Source organism: Pseudozyma hubeiensis (genome assembly GCF_000403515.1).
Source record: "Pseudozyma hubeiensis SY62 DNA, scaffold: PHS68, whole genome shotgun sequence".
In the NCBI taxonomy this organism is placed as follows: domain Eukaryota; kingdom Fungi; phylum Basidiomycota; class Ustilaginomycetes; order Ustilaginales; family Ustilaginaceae; genus Pseudozyma; species Pseudozyma hubeiensis.
The window spans coordinates 605,004-620,761 of NW_012133850.1; the positions used below are offsets into that span (position 1 = coordinate 605,004).

The 15,758-nt window shown below is 56.9% G+C and overlaps 5 protein-coding genes across 5 annotated transcripts; 3 read left to right on the plus strand and 2 right to left on the minus strand.

Moving 5' to 3' along the window:
• Window positions 1–647: 647 nt before the first annotated feature.
• Window positions 648–4,130, plus strand: PHSY_007107 (potential nuclear DNA repair complex SMC ATPase; the record flags this gene model as incomplete). Its single annotated transcript, XM_012337702.1, has 1 exon — window positions 648–4,130. One exon carries the CDS (start codon window positions 648–650, stop codon window positions 4,128–4,130), a length of 3,483 nt encoding a protein of 1,160 aa, XP_012193092.1.
• A 128-nt stretch (window positions 4,131–4,258) lies between these two features.
• On the minus strand, window positions 4,259–5,944 carry PHSY_007108 (2-dehydropantoate 2-reductase; the record flags this gene model as incomplete). The annotated part of the gene is made up of 1 exon (XM_012337703.1): window positions 4,259–5,944. One exon carries the CDS (start codon window positions 5,942–5,944, stop codon window positions 4,259–4,261), a length of 1,686 nt encoding a protein of 561 aa, XP_012193093.1.
• Window positions 5,945–6,764: 820 nt separating this feature from the next.
• On the plus strand, window positions 6,765–10,409 carry PHSY_007109 (transcription initiation factor; the record flags this gene model as incomplete). Its single annotated transcript, XM_012337704.1, has 1 exon — window positions 6,765–10,409. The coding sequence occupies one exon, from the start codon at window positions 6,765–6,767 to the stop codon at window positions 10,407–10,409; it is 3,645 nt and encodes a 1,214-aa protein (XP_012193094.1).
• A 347-nt stretch (window positions 10,410–10,756) lies between these two features.
• Window positions 10,757–13,405, plus strand: PHSY_007110 (hypothetical protein; the record flags this gene model as incomplete). The annotated part of the gene is made up of 1 exon (XM_012337705.1): window positions 10,757–13,405. The coding sequence occupies one exon, from the start codon at window positions 10,757–10,759 to the stop codon at window positions 13,403–13,405; it is 2,649 nt and encodes an 882-aa protein (XP_012193095.1).
• Window positions 13,406–13,500: 95 nt separating this feature from the next.
• PHSY_007111 (digestive organ expansion factor) lies at window positions 13,501–15,612 on the minus strand (the record flags this gene model as incomplete). The annotated part of the gene is made up of 1 exon (XM_012337706.1): window positions 13,501–15,612. One exon carries the CDS (start codon window positions 15,610–15,612, stop codon window positions 13,501–13,503), a length of 2,112 nt encoding a protein of 703 aa, XP_012193096.1.
• Window positions 15,613–15,758: the final 146 nt, after the last annotated feature.

A 15,758-nucleotide genomic window follows, 5' to 3' on the forward strand; every position in this document is an offset into this window, starting at 1 on the left:
AGATAGGAGGTGCTGGGAAAGCGACCGACCAAGGTCGAGCATGCGTTATGCGTTGTTGCTCTCGACTCAAACTCTAGCCTTTTTGGGCTCTCAGGGGCTGAAACGTCAACAAAGGATGCAGCTCGCTTAGCGCCTGTCAAGAATTTCTACCGACGTCCCGAAAAGGCAAGTTATTCACCCGATCCTTGTCCCTCTTCTACGTCGAGAATCGGGAGATATTGATAGACCTTGCCATGAAGCAAGCGCTTTCCGCGACGCGTCCCTTGAATTGGAGCCAGGCCTTGGCTCTCGCTGAGCGAAGAGCAATGTGACACATGCAGCGGGCCAGCCGCGCTCCGGTGCTTTCCAGCTGCGACTCAGCCCAAAAAAAGTGTTGGTCTCGAATCTTTCCTTCTAACTGACGCTGCTTCGTTTCTTTCCGCTTGACCATATCGCAACTCGACGCTTTCCAGTTCAGGCTTCACCCGGGAGAGCTTAAGCTGTGCATCCGAGAGCAGACATCATTGGTGGCCAGAATGGCCCTTCGCTAGTCGAATTAAGCTGGGCCAGCAAGACGTTCACGGTTTGGGGCATCGCTTCTTTCCCACCGGCGAGACCGACGGACGCACTCTCAGCTGCCACTGCTCTTCAATCGACAGTGGATCATCATGGCGCTAGGCAAGAGGTCTTCCCAGAGCAATGGGCGTCGACGCTCCCTGATGGACGACGAAGATGACGACATCGATGCCGTCTCGCCAAAGCGCATCCGCACCAATCACCAAGTTCCGCTCAGCAATCGCGACGGCACTCCAGTACAGTCACGGCCTCGGCCGCATCGACCTGAACAACCAGAAGAGGATGACGGCGTGGTGACGCCAGATGAGGGTGTAAGCGATCAGGAGCAGGAGCACGACGACGACGACGACGACGACGAAGACACGGACGAAGATGAGCATGATGAGATCGACTCCGACGAGGACAGGGCCGAGCAGGAGCGCCGTCTGGCTGACGCAGATCAGGGCACCGCTCAGTCCGGTATCGTCGAAAAGATTGAGCTGCGCAACTTCATGTGCCACGCCAACTTCACCATCCAGTTTGGCCCCAAGCTCAACTTTGTCATGGGTCGCAACGGCAGCGGCAAGAGCACCATCCTCACCGCGCTCATGGTAGCGCTCGGCGGCAAGACTAGCTCCACCAATCGCGGCTCCAGCCTTAAGGACCTCGTCAAGAAAGGCGAGTCCAGTTCCACCATCATCGTGACCTTGCGCAACCAAGGCAGCGATGCCTTCAAGCCAGAAGCGTACGGCAACTTCATTATCATCGAACGTCGCATCCTGGCCGAAGGCGGCGGCACCTGGAAGATGAAGTCTGCCGCCGGCAAGGTCGTCGCCACCACAAAGTCGGAGCTCGAGTCGTTTTGCGACTTTGCCAACATCCAGCCTGACAATCCCATCCACATCCTCACCCAAGATACCGCCCGGCAGTTCCTTGGCAGCTCAGACCCCGCCGAGGTGTACAAGTTTTTCCTTGAAGGCACCCAGCTTAGCCAGCTGGTGCGCGAGTACAATCTCATCGAGACGCACGTACGCAGCATGAAGGCGGCGCTCGCGCTCAAGTCCGGCGCCCTAGAACAGCTAGAGACCCTCGCACAACATGCGCTTCAGCAGTGGCAAAAGGTGCGCGAGACGCGTGGTTACCAGGACAAGATCGATATGCTCGACCGAGAGTTTGTCTGGGTCCAAGTCCAAGACGCCGAGGCACAGTTGCAGCACGCCGTGGAAAAGACCGAACGCATCCGCGCAAAGCTCGTCAAATGCGACGACAGCCTCAAAGAAAGTCTCAAGGCACTTAAAGAGTGCGAGGAGCGCATCGTGCAGCTCGAGGATGAGGACGGCAACTTCGATCGCGTCTTTGCGCCGATTCAGGAGGAGCATGCCGAGCTCGTGCGCAAAGCCAAGGACCTAGCACAGCAGATCAAGGCGTTCAACGTCCAGGAGCGCGAACTCAACGACAAGATCATCGAAATCAACAGAGGAATCGAGAGATACGAGGACCAGATTCGCGAAGAGACCGCCAAGCTTGCCCACGACGGCAAATCACGGCGTCAGCAGCTCGAGGATGAGCGCCAGTCGGTGCAAAGGCAGCGCCAAGAACTTCAAGATCAGACGCTGGACAAGGAAGAGCAACAACGCGAGCTCGAAGCGAAAATCGCCGAACTGACCGGCCTCGAAGACTCCCACGGTCAAGATCTACGTCGCCTGAAGGACGAATATGGCGCGAACGGTTCGCGACTTGCGCAGTTGCGCGAGAGCAGCAAAAATCGCCTCGCCGCATTCGGTGGACCAAAGATTCCCGCCTTGCTTCAAGCCATCAACAGCGAGAGCGGCTGGAGGTCCAAGCCCATCGGACCCCTCGGTACGCATCTCAAGCTCAGGGACGCGCGCTGGCAGAGGGTGCTCGAAAGCGTCATCGCCAACAACCTCAATGCCTTTTTCGTCTCGAATCACGCGGATCGCATGCGCCTCAAGAAGATAATGGATCGCCTCGGTGTCCATTCGCCCATCATCATTGGTGCCGAAACGCTGTTCGACTACTCTTCCGGGGAGCCACACCGGGACATTACCACCATACTGCGAGTGCTCGACTTCGACAACGAGATCGTCAAACGTCAGCTCATCCTTGCCGTCCACATCGAGCGTGCAGCTCTGGTTGAAAGGCGTGCCGAAGGTGACAGGCTCATGCGAACAACCCCCGCCAACGTGCAGGTCTGCTTCTCCGCCGACATGTTCAGCATTTCCGGTGGACAGGCCGGCTCGCTATCTGCTGCTCTGCAGGAACACAGAGGTGCACCTCGTCTCTCGCAGAATGTCGGCGACGTCATCCGCCGATTGGAAGAGGAACAGCAGCGCCTCGAATCCGAGATCGCCGCTTGCAACCAGCAGCTCCGTGAGCTCAGGCAGCAGAGGAGCGGTCACGAACGGTCAAGAGAGACGTGCAAGCGCGAGCTCGACGCCCTTCGAAGGCGCAAAGACATTCTTCGCCAAGACCTGAGTCGGCTGGACGAGCAGATGCAGGAGGCGGCGCCGGGTAACATCTCGGCGCTCGAGGAAGCAAAGCGCGAGGTAGAGGCTGAGAAGGAGGTCATCCTGCAGCAGTTTGAAGAGATACAGTCGCAAAAGGCTGCCATCGTCGCCAAACGGACTCCGATTCAGGACGAAATCCAAGCGCTGGAAGTGCGCAAGAGCCAGGTCGAGGAGAGGATAGGCAATCTGCACGGCAACCTCCGAGAAGCTGTGGCTCAGCGAGTCGAGCAGATGAACAATCGGGATCATTGGCAGAGGAAACACGCCAGCATCGAAGCCGAGGTGAAGGCGAGCGAGACCGAAGAAGCGAATTTCGAGCAAGATTACCAGAACGTCGAGCAGGCAGCTTTGCAGTACTGCGACAAGATTGAGACGACACGGACGATGATCCAGATCGAAAAGGAGAAGAAGGAGCTGCAGCTGCTCAAGAAGAAGGCGGCCTCGGAGGCAGGCGTCACCTTGGAGCAGGCTGCCGAGGAGCTTCAGAAACGCAAGCAGGCTCTGGCGGAAGCGAAGGACGAGGTTTCGAATATGAACGAAGCTGAACGAAGACTGCGAAGCTCTCTGGCGGTGCGATACGCCAAGTGGAACTTCTTCCGTCGATCCATCGCGCTGCGAGCCAGGAGCAACTTCGCCCGCAACCTGGCGACTCGTGGCTACGAAGGGACGCTCAAGTTCAACCACAAGTCGGAGAAGCTCTCGCTGGCCGTCGATACGCAAGCGCAAGACCAATCGCATCGCTCGAGCTCTGCAGCCGCGACGCAGCAGCATTCCAACAAAGGAATGTCGGGAGGCGAGAGGAGCTTCGCCACGGCGTGTCTGTTGCTGTCGTTGTGGCAGGCGATGAGCTCTCCGATCCGGTGCTTGGACGAGTTCGATATCTTTATGGATCAGGTGAATAGGAGGGTGGCGTTGTCGATGATCATGAACGAGGCTAGGTCGACACCGCACGTTCAGTATATCATGATCACGCCGCAGGATATGCCGGACATGAGGGGAGAGATGGACGATGTCAAGATGTTGGTGGTGAACCCGCCGGAGAGGAATGAGGGTGCGCTGGCTGGGTGATGCTGGACTCAGGAGAAGCGTTGCACAGTCAAAATTCGGTATCGTGAACGGGTGTTGTGAGATGTATGCGAGAAGAGGTGATGAATGAATGGATTTTCGTAATGTGACAACAATGATACAGCGGTGTTTTATAGACGACCTGAGCCGGTGACTTTTTTGGTCTTCAACTTGATCAGGTTTGTCAAGAGATCGTTTGCCGTAGTGTCGATGTTGTAACCTCTACCGAGGGCGGAGATGTAGCCGTTGATGTAGTCGATTTCTGTGCTGCCTCTTCTGCTTTTGAGGTCGCTGTGCATGGAGGACCAATTTGCCGCTGTCAACCGAGCGACGCGTTGAACCTCTTGGAATAGGGCTTGTGGGGTCAAGCTTGGGTTGAGCATTGGTTCGCCCGTATCGGTTGAGAGCAGAACGAGATCTTCCACGGAAAGCGTTGACGAGGATTTCCTTTGCGTGCTGGTGGAAGAAGAGAGGTGTTCGCGAACTTGTGCTTCGAGGATCATACCTGCTTCGAGGCAGACGGACCACATCGCGTCCATGGCAGCAGGGTTGCCGAAGAGATCTCCGTTCTTGCAGTCGGCGAGAGCTGTGAGTGGGTTGATACAGGCGTTGATCACGAGTTTTCGCAAGGAACGCAGTTGGAACTCTCGAATGGGCTCCCATTCCACGTTGAGGGGCAGCGAGAGAAGCGCGGCGACGGTGGAACGAAGCGTACGGAGGTTGGGTTGATCGGGAATGTTGGCGATGGAAAGTTTGGTGGAAGGCGAATTTGGATCGGGTATCTCTTCGACGGGGTTGGAGTCTGTGTCGGGGGAGAAACGCTCCCATCCCTTGGCTTTTCTGCCTGTTCCTCTGGTTGGTAACGCAACGCCTCGTGTGGTCGCGATCGTCTGACCGAACGGAACTCGTGCCGCTTCGAAGCCTTCCGGTCCGGAACGACCGCTAGGCACGATTCCGAAATGCAGCGTGCCCGCACTGGCATGCACTACATCCAATGGTCCCTTCCTCCAACACCCATGCGTGGTCGAAGCAAGCACAAAGTTCGGCCGTTGATCGGGGTCCTTGAAGAACCTCTCGAAGAGCGTATCGAGTACACCCATGCCGTTCTGCAGCAACACGATGGTGGACCATGGATGTATGCGATGACGGATGCTCTCTATCGCGGATAGTGTCGAGTCGCATTTGGTGGTGACGATCAGGCTGTCGATCGGACTGGCTCGTGGTTGAGAGTAGGTTCCCTCGAGGGTGGAGATGAGGGAGAGGCCACCGTCATTATCTGGTAGTGGGATGTTGGAAGAAGTCTGCTCTCCTATGGATGCGGATTTCGAACCCGTCTGTGTCCTAGATATCGAGAAACGATCCGATTCCGAGTCGTCGTCGTCTTCCTGTGTCTGTGCCTGATTTGCACGATTCTGACGCACGATCGTGGCGATAACATCCGTTGAGCTGGAGCTGAAATCTGTCTGAAAGCCACCTTCGATGTCCCTAACGCCATCCTGCTCGACTACGATCGAGTTGAGGTAACGCTTCTGCGCTTGCCTACCGAACGCCTTTCTGCGCAAATGTAGTGTGACGGACGTCTGCTGTGGGTCCGGAAGGTTGGATTGGATGTAAGGCGGTAGGCTGAGCGAGGAGACGATGGTGCCTTGGTTCTGGGGTGGACGTTTGTTGGTGAGGTTGGAGAGCAGAAGCTCTCGCCGTGACTTGGAGGAGGACGGCCCTGGTTGGAGAAGCTGACGCTGGAGTTTGACGGAGCGCTTGAGATGAAAGGCGATGAGCGATCCTATGGACCCTACACCAAGGACGTGGTAGCGCATGATGGGCGAGAAGAGATGACCGGGCGGCCACCCCAGAGCCTGGTCGCTACGGAGCGAAGAAAATCTAGCAGGTGGAAGAGAGGGATGCAAAGGCGCTTCGTTATCTTGCACTCATGAGGTTCTGAATCGAGGTTCGAAGATGGTGGCAGAAGGGTGTTTGATATGATCCGATGGTCGTGTGGAGGCCTGTCTGCTCGATGGTGGCCAAAGGCGCCAAGAGGTGTTGTTGGAGGGCCTTCCGCGACGTGCTTGTGCTGGATACGTACGGCGTCTACCTGAGCGCGACTTCCTCTAGAAGGTTCATCGGATGATGGAGGATGGCGATGGGCGGGGGATGAGGTGAGCTATGGTCGAAGGTGTGAATGAACGGCTGAAGTAAGAAGGGTCGTAGGAAGGTGGAGAAAGCTGCTCAGCTGTCGCCCTTTTTTCTGACATTTCAATTCCTAGAAAAGCACTTCTTCGCATGCTCAGGCGAGCATGACAAATCCACATTTCCGCTGCTTCAAATCGGGTGCATCGGGTCCGGGATGGCTCAGTCCGAGTGTGAGGCAGGATTTCGGCAGTCGGGCCTATATCAACTGCAAGCACAGTCTTGTGCACATCACTCGCGTCTCGCTAAACTGTTCCCTTCCAGACATTGAACATCATATCCGTTTCCTTTGACATCCTTCCCATCCATGCAGCCTGCCTAGTTCATATCACCAGGCGCTCATCCTCTGGCATTGCCAGTCGGCCGCTCCGTCACACAACCCGCCATCGCGCTTGACCGCTTTCAGAAGCTGAGCATACACTCACTCGCTAGTCGCTGCCTACCGCCATCATGGAGGACGAACAGAACGCCGCCCTTCACCTCGGCGGCCTCGCTCTCGGCAATGTGCTCCGTGATCTCGGCATCGACGAGGACCAGCAAACCGACCTCGAACGATTAGGTATTGCTTCCGGAAGTGGCAGGATCAAACAGGAGGATATCTACAACGACCGCTTTGCAGACGAGGACGATGATCTCGGCGATGGTTATCGCCGCAATGGCTCTTCCACAAAAGATTGGGAGACCGAGGTCGACGATGAAATGAGGCGGGAGCTCGCAAGCGAGCGTGACTCGGAGGAAAGAGCAGAGCTCGACAGATACTACCGTCAAGGTCTCGCACAGCTCGAGCAGCCAAGAGCACCATTAAGAGGCGAGCAAGATGATTTTGACGACAGCGATGAAGCCGAAGATGTGCCGCTTTCCCAACACACGCCTCGAGGTCAGAGCAACGGTCACTCCACCCACACCAATGGCTTTGCTCGTTTCAGTGAAGGCATGATCAAGGTCAAGGAGGAACGCGACGACGACAGCGACATGGCTTTCCTATCGGCTCCCATGCCAGCTTCGTCCGGCGCTGCGCCATCTCCATTCACCCCGCTCGCACTGCCTTCAGCCCGCGCTACCAGACACGACTCGCCGCAAACGCCGCCGCCGCCTTCCCATCAATCGTTCATCGACGCAGCACCGCCTGCTCGTCCATATGTCGACATGGACGAGGTGCGACAGCACTTTCCCGATTTCGAGCCTGGCAAAATCCTTAACTTCACCGATCTCTTCGCCACGCGACCTCCAAAGAAACGCAAGCTTGGTTCAGCTGCTGCCAAGTTTCACATCACTCCCGAAGACGAGCTACCCGTACCAAAGTCGACACGCGAAGAGTTGCTTCGATCGTCTGCTTTACGTCCGCACCATGTCAACATCCTTCCCTCCCTTACTCGTGAGCTGGATGGCGGCTCGGCGGGCTCTGCACAGACTGACTCGGCCATCGACGACGTGGAATTTGCCGTCATCTCAACACCAGGTGTCAAGGCGGACAAACGCAACGCTGCGTTGGCACCGGTCGAGCTCGATGATTGGGAGGATCGCATTGCTTGGGACGTCCATATCAAGAGTCAGTCCAACAACCTTGCAGCGATGTCAATCGATGACATTGGGGATTTGTCTTCTGTCGAGGACGACTCGTTAGCGGCACGTGCGCCACCAAAGGTGGACCAACCATTTAATCACGACCTTTTCCGCGGCGCTTGGACCCGCAGCATCATATTTGACGCTCATACCCCCTTCGAGGCCTTCGACAAACTCGTTCTCGACATGAACGATCCGCAAATGATGCTTGAAGAAGACCTTGGGCCAAAGACGAAGCAAAACTCCCTGCTGCGCTCCGATGCGCCCGTGGTGTCAGCGGCAGCACAGCGCGACCTTGCACGCCGCCAAGCCGAGCTTGACCCTCTGAACCTGTCCAACGACAAGTTCTACGAGCAGACTCGCGAGCACCGCCAACGAGTGCGTCAGACGCTCGGAAAGCTCGTCGTACAACACGCCTGGCCCGCCGTCAAGCTGCAGCTGCCTTGGTACAAGACCAAGCTCACAAAAGCGGAGGCAAGATCCTTTCATCGTCCCGCCATGCAGTTCCCCACCAACATGCCCCTCCACTTCTCAAAGACCATCTCCTCCAAAAAGAAGAAGGAAGGTGCCGGCGCACGCAAGGCAAAAGATCCCAACGAGATGCTCCGCACCACGCGCGATCTGACGCTCAAGGACACAGGCCCCTTTGTGCTGTACGAATACTCTGAAGAATACCCACCCTTGCTCTCCAAGATTGGTATGGGCAGTTTGCTCGTCAACTACTACCGCAAGAAGGACGCCAAGGACGAACATGTCCCCAAGATGGATATTGGCGAGCCGTACTTGCTCGACGTCGCTGACGAGTCGCCCTTCATGAAGTTCGGTAACATCGAGCGAGGCCAGGTGCAGCCGACCTTGTACAACAACATGATCCGCGCACCGCTTTTCCGACACAAGCCAGCTCACACCGACTTCCTGCTGATCCGAAGTACCACAAAGAACGAGATTCGCTACTACCTGCGAGAGATCCGCAACCTCTTTGTAGTGGGCCAGACCTATCCTGTCCAGCCTATTCCTGGTCCTCACGCGCGTCTCATCACCAACAACATCAAGTATCGGCTACAGATGATCGCCTACAAGCTCATTCAAAAGAGCCAACGCCAGCGTATCAAGATCCATCGTCTGATGCGCTACTTCCCTGACCAGAACGAGCTGCAGATGCGACAGAGGCTCAAGGAGTTCATGGAGTACAACCGCAAGGCCGGCGACGTTAATCAGGGATTCTGGAAGCTCAAGCCGCACATTGTGGTGCCAGAAGAGGCCGAGCTGCTAAAGATGTTGCCGCCAGAGAACATCTGTCTCGCCGAAAGCATGCAAGTTGGTCAACGACATTTGCTGGATTGCGGTTATACCAACACCGCTGAAGGAGACGACGATGACGAAAGCAAGATGGACATCGAGCAGCTGCTCGCGCCTTGGATCACCAGCAAGAACTTCATCAATGCGACGCAGGGCAAAGCCATGCTGAAGTTGCACGGTGACGGTGATCCAACCGGCCGTGGCGAGGCTTTCAGCTTCATCCGCGTCTCCATGAAAGAAATTTTCTTGCGAGCCGACGAAGATGCGGAGGAGAGACTCGCGCAAGCTGAGGCGGAGGCGAAGAGCAAGTCGGGCCACAAGTACAGTGTGGCCGAGCAGCAGGCGGTTTATCGATCCGAGGTCGACCGGATCTGGAGGGCGCAGTGTCGCTCGCTGTCGAATCCGATTCCGCCCAAGGTGACCGCGGAGGACGAACGTCGCGCGCTTCTGCAGGCCAACGGCGGTGTCAAGCCGGATGCACGCAATGGCGGACGAGACGAGTCAGTCCGACGCGATCGAAGCCCCAGCGCCATGAGCACGATCAACGGCGATGGCGATAGATCAACCAAAGTACTGCGCATCCGTCGCTTCATCAACGGCAAGTGGCAGCGCGAGATGGTCCGCGACCCTGCCGTCATCAACGCCTACCTCACGCAACGCAAGAAGATCGAGGACGAGGCCATTGCGACCGAAGATCTGCTGCCGACAGGCGATGCCGCCATCGACATGGCGCGCATGAAGCGTTTGCAGGAGGAGCTCGCACAACGCAAGAAGAACCAAGAGCGACGTATCCAGCGCAAGAACGCCAAGGCTGCCGCAGAAGGCCTGGCCATTCCTGGCGGTTACAAGAGTCTGCTCAACAAGACGGATACCAAACGACGATGTGGTCGATGTGGAGAGGTGGGTCACATGTCGACCAACACGTCTTGTCCTATGTTCCCGAAGGACGGGGGCAAGAATGGCGCAGGCGGGGCTGCTGGTGGCAGCGGACCGGGCACACCGGGGACGCCGGCGGGCGGAGGAAGGCCAGGCATGCCGCATCTGGCAAGTGGCGGTGGGTTCTTTGGACCTGGCATGGGTATGGGAATCGGTATGGCGAGTGCTGGGCCGATGACACCGATGACTCCGGCTGCACAGACGCCGGCAGATTCTCCAGCTCCGTCGCAGAGCCCCGCTCCGGGTAGCGGCACTCCGACACCAGGACTGAAGTTGAAGCTCAAAAAGAAGGCGTAATGCCAGCAACGGCGTCTGCGGTTCTGGTCTCAGTCGGATCAGTATGTCGTGTTCGTCCAAGTTTTCAGTAATCAATCATGTATTTGTATCCGTCTTTCCCATCAACTCATCAGCATTCTGACTCGCCAGTCGCTCTGTGACATGTCTGTGTTTGCCGCTTTTGGATGAAGTGAGTTTGAGGAGCTCGTTCAGGGTCTGTAGATAATTATTCGGGAGCCGGAATTCAAGCTGTTTAGGGTGGAGGAGGATGCACGCTCAGCCGTGTCTTGCGTTCTTCTTTGTGCGTCTTGACTGCAACGCATCACATTGACCTCGCACGACATTTGACGGCGTGAGCGTCTCGCAATATGAGCGAGGGTGCTAATTTCGTAAAGAGAAGCAAGCCGAGGAGCTCAGCTTCGAGGATCAGCTCGACGTACGATGATGACCAGGCTTCGGAAGCTGGACCATCCAATGGGTTTGCACGAGCTTCGGCAGCATCGACTTCGACGAAGGCGGATTCGGCTGCGACAGCGATAGGTCGAGGATCGGCTGGAAGCGACGATGATGGCGCCTCGAACGTTGTTTTCCGAGCACGAGCGAAGGGTGCTAGGGGGACGACGTCTTCGTTGGCATCGACGACGGCGTCTGCCAGCAGACGTTCGCGAGATGCTTCACCCTCAGCAGCATACAACCAGCCGCCGAAAAGCAGCGCGATGGACGAGGATGATGCAGGAGACGATGGGGATGCGTTCGATATCCGACGTTCGAAGCCCAACGTAACCGGCAAGCATGCCAGACGATCTACACCTGTAGGTCAGTCCCGTACAACAGCGTCGACACCGAAACGCTCGACACCTCTCCGTCCCACCTCCTTCCAACAGCAACCTCTCGACGAACCCCATCCATCAACGAGCACACTCTCATCCAGCCTCTACACATCCAAATACCTCGACGAGCTGCGATCGTCCACCCCCACCCTGCCACGCTCCCGAGCAGACAGCCCCATCGCAGCGCTCGGACCGGGAACACGCATCGAAGACCCCATGTTGATCACGCAAGCCTCGCGTCTAGCGCTCGACGACGATTCGACGCTCGCCCGCGCCAGGTTCGCCGTTGACTTTGCGCACGATGCCATCCCCAGCGAGCGAGTCATCCGAGCGGCCAAAGAGAAGCGTGCGAAACTTCGTGCTGCCCACGCTGCCTCCGCCTCCACCGCCGTGGGGGACGACTTTATCTCGCTCGCACCTACCTCGTTGGAAAAGTACGACGGGACAGGTGTGGATTCGGGACCCCATCCGCACTCCCGCCTGCAGCGAGAGGAGGACGAACTCGGGGATGGCGAAGACGAATTCAGCGAATTCACCGGTGCGACCGACCGAATCCCGATCGGTGAAAGCCAGATGAAAGAAATGGAGGCTCGACAGCGTCAGGAGATGTACGAAGCTATCCGCGGAGACTCGGACGACGAGATGCAAGACGAAGAGGAGTTGGAGTGGGAACAAGCACAGCTGCGAAGGACGCAAACTACAAATCCTGTGTCGAGGGAAGCTTCGCCCTTCCGATCCGCGCCCATCCCAGCACCCACCCCACTGCCTTCCGTGGGAACGTGCTCCACCCGCCTAGAACTGACACTCAGAGCACTGGAGCAGAGCATCTCCTCATCGAAATCGGTGGTCGAATCGACGGGAAAGGAGCTCATCGCATTAGAGGAAGCGGAGAGGGAGAACAAGTTGGACGTGGTGGCGGTGGAGGAGAAAGCGGCATGGTTCGATGAGATGGAGGCGTTCGTGGTGAGTCTGGCGCGGTTTATGGAGGAGAAGGTGGCGAGGGTGGAGGAGGTGGAGACGCGGGCGATGGAGTTGCTGGTCAGGAGGAACAGGATAGTGATGAGGACGAGGGGAAGGTGGATTGATGGTAGGTTGCGGATGTGTTTGGGGATCGTACCGGGCAAGAGTGCTGTGATTGAATTCGACGAGGAGAAGGGGGATGCTGAGATGGACACTGGCGATGGTATCGGTGACGAAGCGCAAGCGGTCGATGCTCTGCAGTTGGACACGCTTCCACCAGCGGACGAGTCATCCTTCGCCCTCGCTCAACAAGAGATCCTCACGACCCTCAAAACGATCTTTGCCGACACTCAGGCGCCTGAATACCTCGATCCCGCAGCAACAACCGCGAACACCGGATTCGACACCGACCTGCATCCGCTTAGCGTCGTCTCGCGATTCCAAGAGTGGCGACGAGCCTACCGGGAGGAGTACGCGCAGGTGTGGGGTGGACTATCGCTCGCGCAGATCTGGGAGTTTTATGCCCGGGTGGAGGTGATCCCGTATTCGCCCTTTTCGTCGACCACGACGCGGGGATGGGTAGGGGGTGCGGCTGCCATCAGTCGATTCAGATGGTTTACCGGTGCCTCTGATTATGCTTCTCGGGCGGTTGACGGAAAGGAGGCGGTGGGAGGTGACGATGAAGTGGTAGAAACGTTGATGGGGAATGTGCTGGTGAAGAAGTTGATGGGGTTGACGCAGGGAGGTGCGTTCTCGCCTTGGTCCGCGGAGGAGTTTGGGGAGGCGGTGGAGGCGGTGGATCTGGTCCAGACGGTGTTGGGCGCGGGGAATGCGAGATGCGAAGGCTTGATGGAATCATTTTTGGATGTCTTCCAGCGACAGATTGGGAGACTGGAGGAGGTGATGCAGCTACCGTCGACAGCAATACCGGTAGGCGATAGGGCTCAAGCGGGGAGAGAGGTGGCAGAGCAACTCGTGCAGCTGTTGAAGAATCTGATCGGTTGGTCTCGTGTCATCGATCTCAAACAGATCGCGGCGTTGGCAAAGGTGTACTTGGGACTGGTGGAGAGCTTGTTGGGTGGTGTGGTGGAGGTGTTCGCCAGTCGATTGGAGGGTGCAGTGCAAGGGATGGAGCGGGAGGTGTGGGGGATGGTGCGGGAGGTTATACCGCAGCATATCGTGAAAGGATCGGAGAGGATTGGTGCTTTGCTCTCGAGACACTGCTAAGCGCCGGCCATGGGAGCCATCAGATATCATCACACCATCACACAAGCCTTCTATCGGTGACCCTGTTTGTTATTCTCTCAAATGACAACTTCTCATTAAACAAACTTCCATGTCGCCTTGTCACCCAACACCATCTGCTTTGCCTGTTGGCTACCCACCACCTTCTCCAGACTGATCAGATCGTACTTGCTATATACGACCATCGACATGACCTCGTTGGGATCCACCTCCTCCTCTTGCGCTTCCTCTCGCCCCCTGCCACTCGTCAGATCGCCCTTGGTAATAAACGGAAACTCCAACACCTCGGAAAAGAACGTGGCGTTCATGGGCAACTGATAAAACACCACGGTCCTGACGCCTCTCAGCTTGAACCTTCGGTAGAAATGCGCTCTCTCGGTCAAGAGCAGGAACCTCTTCTTGCCGCTGAAAAAGCCTTCCCTCGCTCTGCGGATGTCCTTGGGGGTCGAGTATTCGGAGATGCTCGTATACGAAAGGTTTGCGGTTTCGCCGGGTTTGCGTTTCTCGTTGTGTTCGCGGAGGAAGGCGTCCAGTCGAACGAAATCAAAGTAGCTCGGGACGACGATGAGCGTGTGGCTGCTTGAGACGGCCGACTTGCTCAGCTGATGCAGAGTCTTGGTGGTGAAGTGGCTGAAACGCAGATCGGGCTCGGCGTGAGGATTGGCCGCTTCGAACCTGCTGAAACTGTGTCGGACGCCGGAAACCACCTTCGCCAACTCGGCGTCCTTCTCGCTCGTCGATACCACCGTCCTCACTTTGCCAGCGACATTGTTCAACGAGTGATTGTACAACGACCTCAACTGCGGAAAGTCGTTGCCCGAAAGCAAGATCGTCTGTCTAAACATCGCCGCCCTGTTATCCAGGTAGAACTGCTTGACCCTCGAGAAATCCGTATCCCTACTCTGCCTCGGAATCTTGTTCAATCGGTCCAAAACAAACTCGAGATGCTCCCAATTCTGCATACTGATGACATCGGTCTGATCGACAATCACCATCTCGATGCTGGACAGGAAGTCGCTATCCCCCCTATCCTTTTCGATACCCAACCTCAATCCCAAGGGCGAAGCGACGATGACATCGGAATCGTAAAATCCGGAGAAAAGCTTGAGGCTTTTGCGTGTAACCTTGAAACCGAGCTTGAAAGAGTCGTCGATGTTACCTGCAAAGTTGGCGATGTGATCTGCGGGGTACTTGGCGGCGACGCTGGGATCGGCGAGTTTGTCGATCGCGCCTTCAGGTAGATTGTATTCTTTGGAGAAGCGGGATTTGTTGTCCACTTGTGAGCAGAGGCTGAACTTGGTCAAGAGGTCGACCCACTCGAGTGCAGAGTTGCGGAAGGGAAGCAGGATAAGGACTTTGGGACGGGTGAAACCCTGATCGCGAAGGTCGAGGTCGTCTGCTGCGTTGTTTGCAGAGGAGTCGTTGGTGGAGGAAGAGGAGGCAAGCTTGGCGAGCTTCTCGTTGTTCTTGAGGACGCGCCGACGGGTTTTTGCGATGTGGGACATGGCGTGCATGGCGAGCACCTGACGGTACTGGGGTCGATCGCGGAGGGCGACGTTGGCATCGCAGAAGTCGGCGTAGCTGCCGAGCGTGGTAGCGAGGGCTTTGTGGAGCGGCGTAGGGGATGAGAACTTTTTGGCAGTGAAGGCGTTGAACGCTTCAAGCACTTTCACTTGCGGTTGACCGGTGTATTGCTGCGTATCAAAGTCGGAGAGAGAGGGAGTGGACACGGCGATCTGCGTAGGGAGGGCGGGGAGCGTAGATTTGGAAGTGGACCAAGTGAGCGATGTGACAGACTCGGGTAGCTTTGTGATGGCTTGCGCATGAGGACCGTCGCTGCCAAAGTGAGCGTCGAAGGCTGTTTGCTGCTTTTGCTTTTGAGACTTGCTGGCCGAAGAGGAGACCGTAGCAGCGAGATCATCCTCATCGTCGTCCGAGTCTTCGCCGACGAGCTCGGTGCCATCGCGCGCTTTTGCTGGAGAAGAGACATCCACAGCAGTCTTGGACCGTTTGGAGGGCGAAGAAGCCGAGGAGGCAGGTGTTTTGGAAGTGGAAGCGGTGGCTTGCTGTGCGGCTACGGCCTTTCGTGTGATCTTGTCATAGTGTGTGAGGTTGGACGAGCGCTGACGCTTGCCTGGTCTTGCAGCGCTGACGTTGATGAGCGTGAGCAACTTGAGGGTCGGATCCATGGCTGTTGATGTTGCACCTCGACACCCGTGGTGGCAGTCGTGGTATGGTGTGGGAGAGGAAGACAAGAATGCACAAATGCTCAGTTGTCAGAACCAAAAAAGTTGCGGTTGCAGGCTGCGAAGTTGAAGCGGGAAGAAAACTCGGA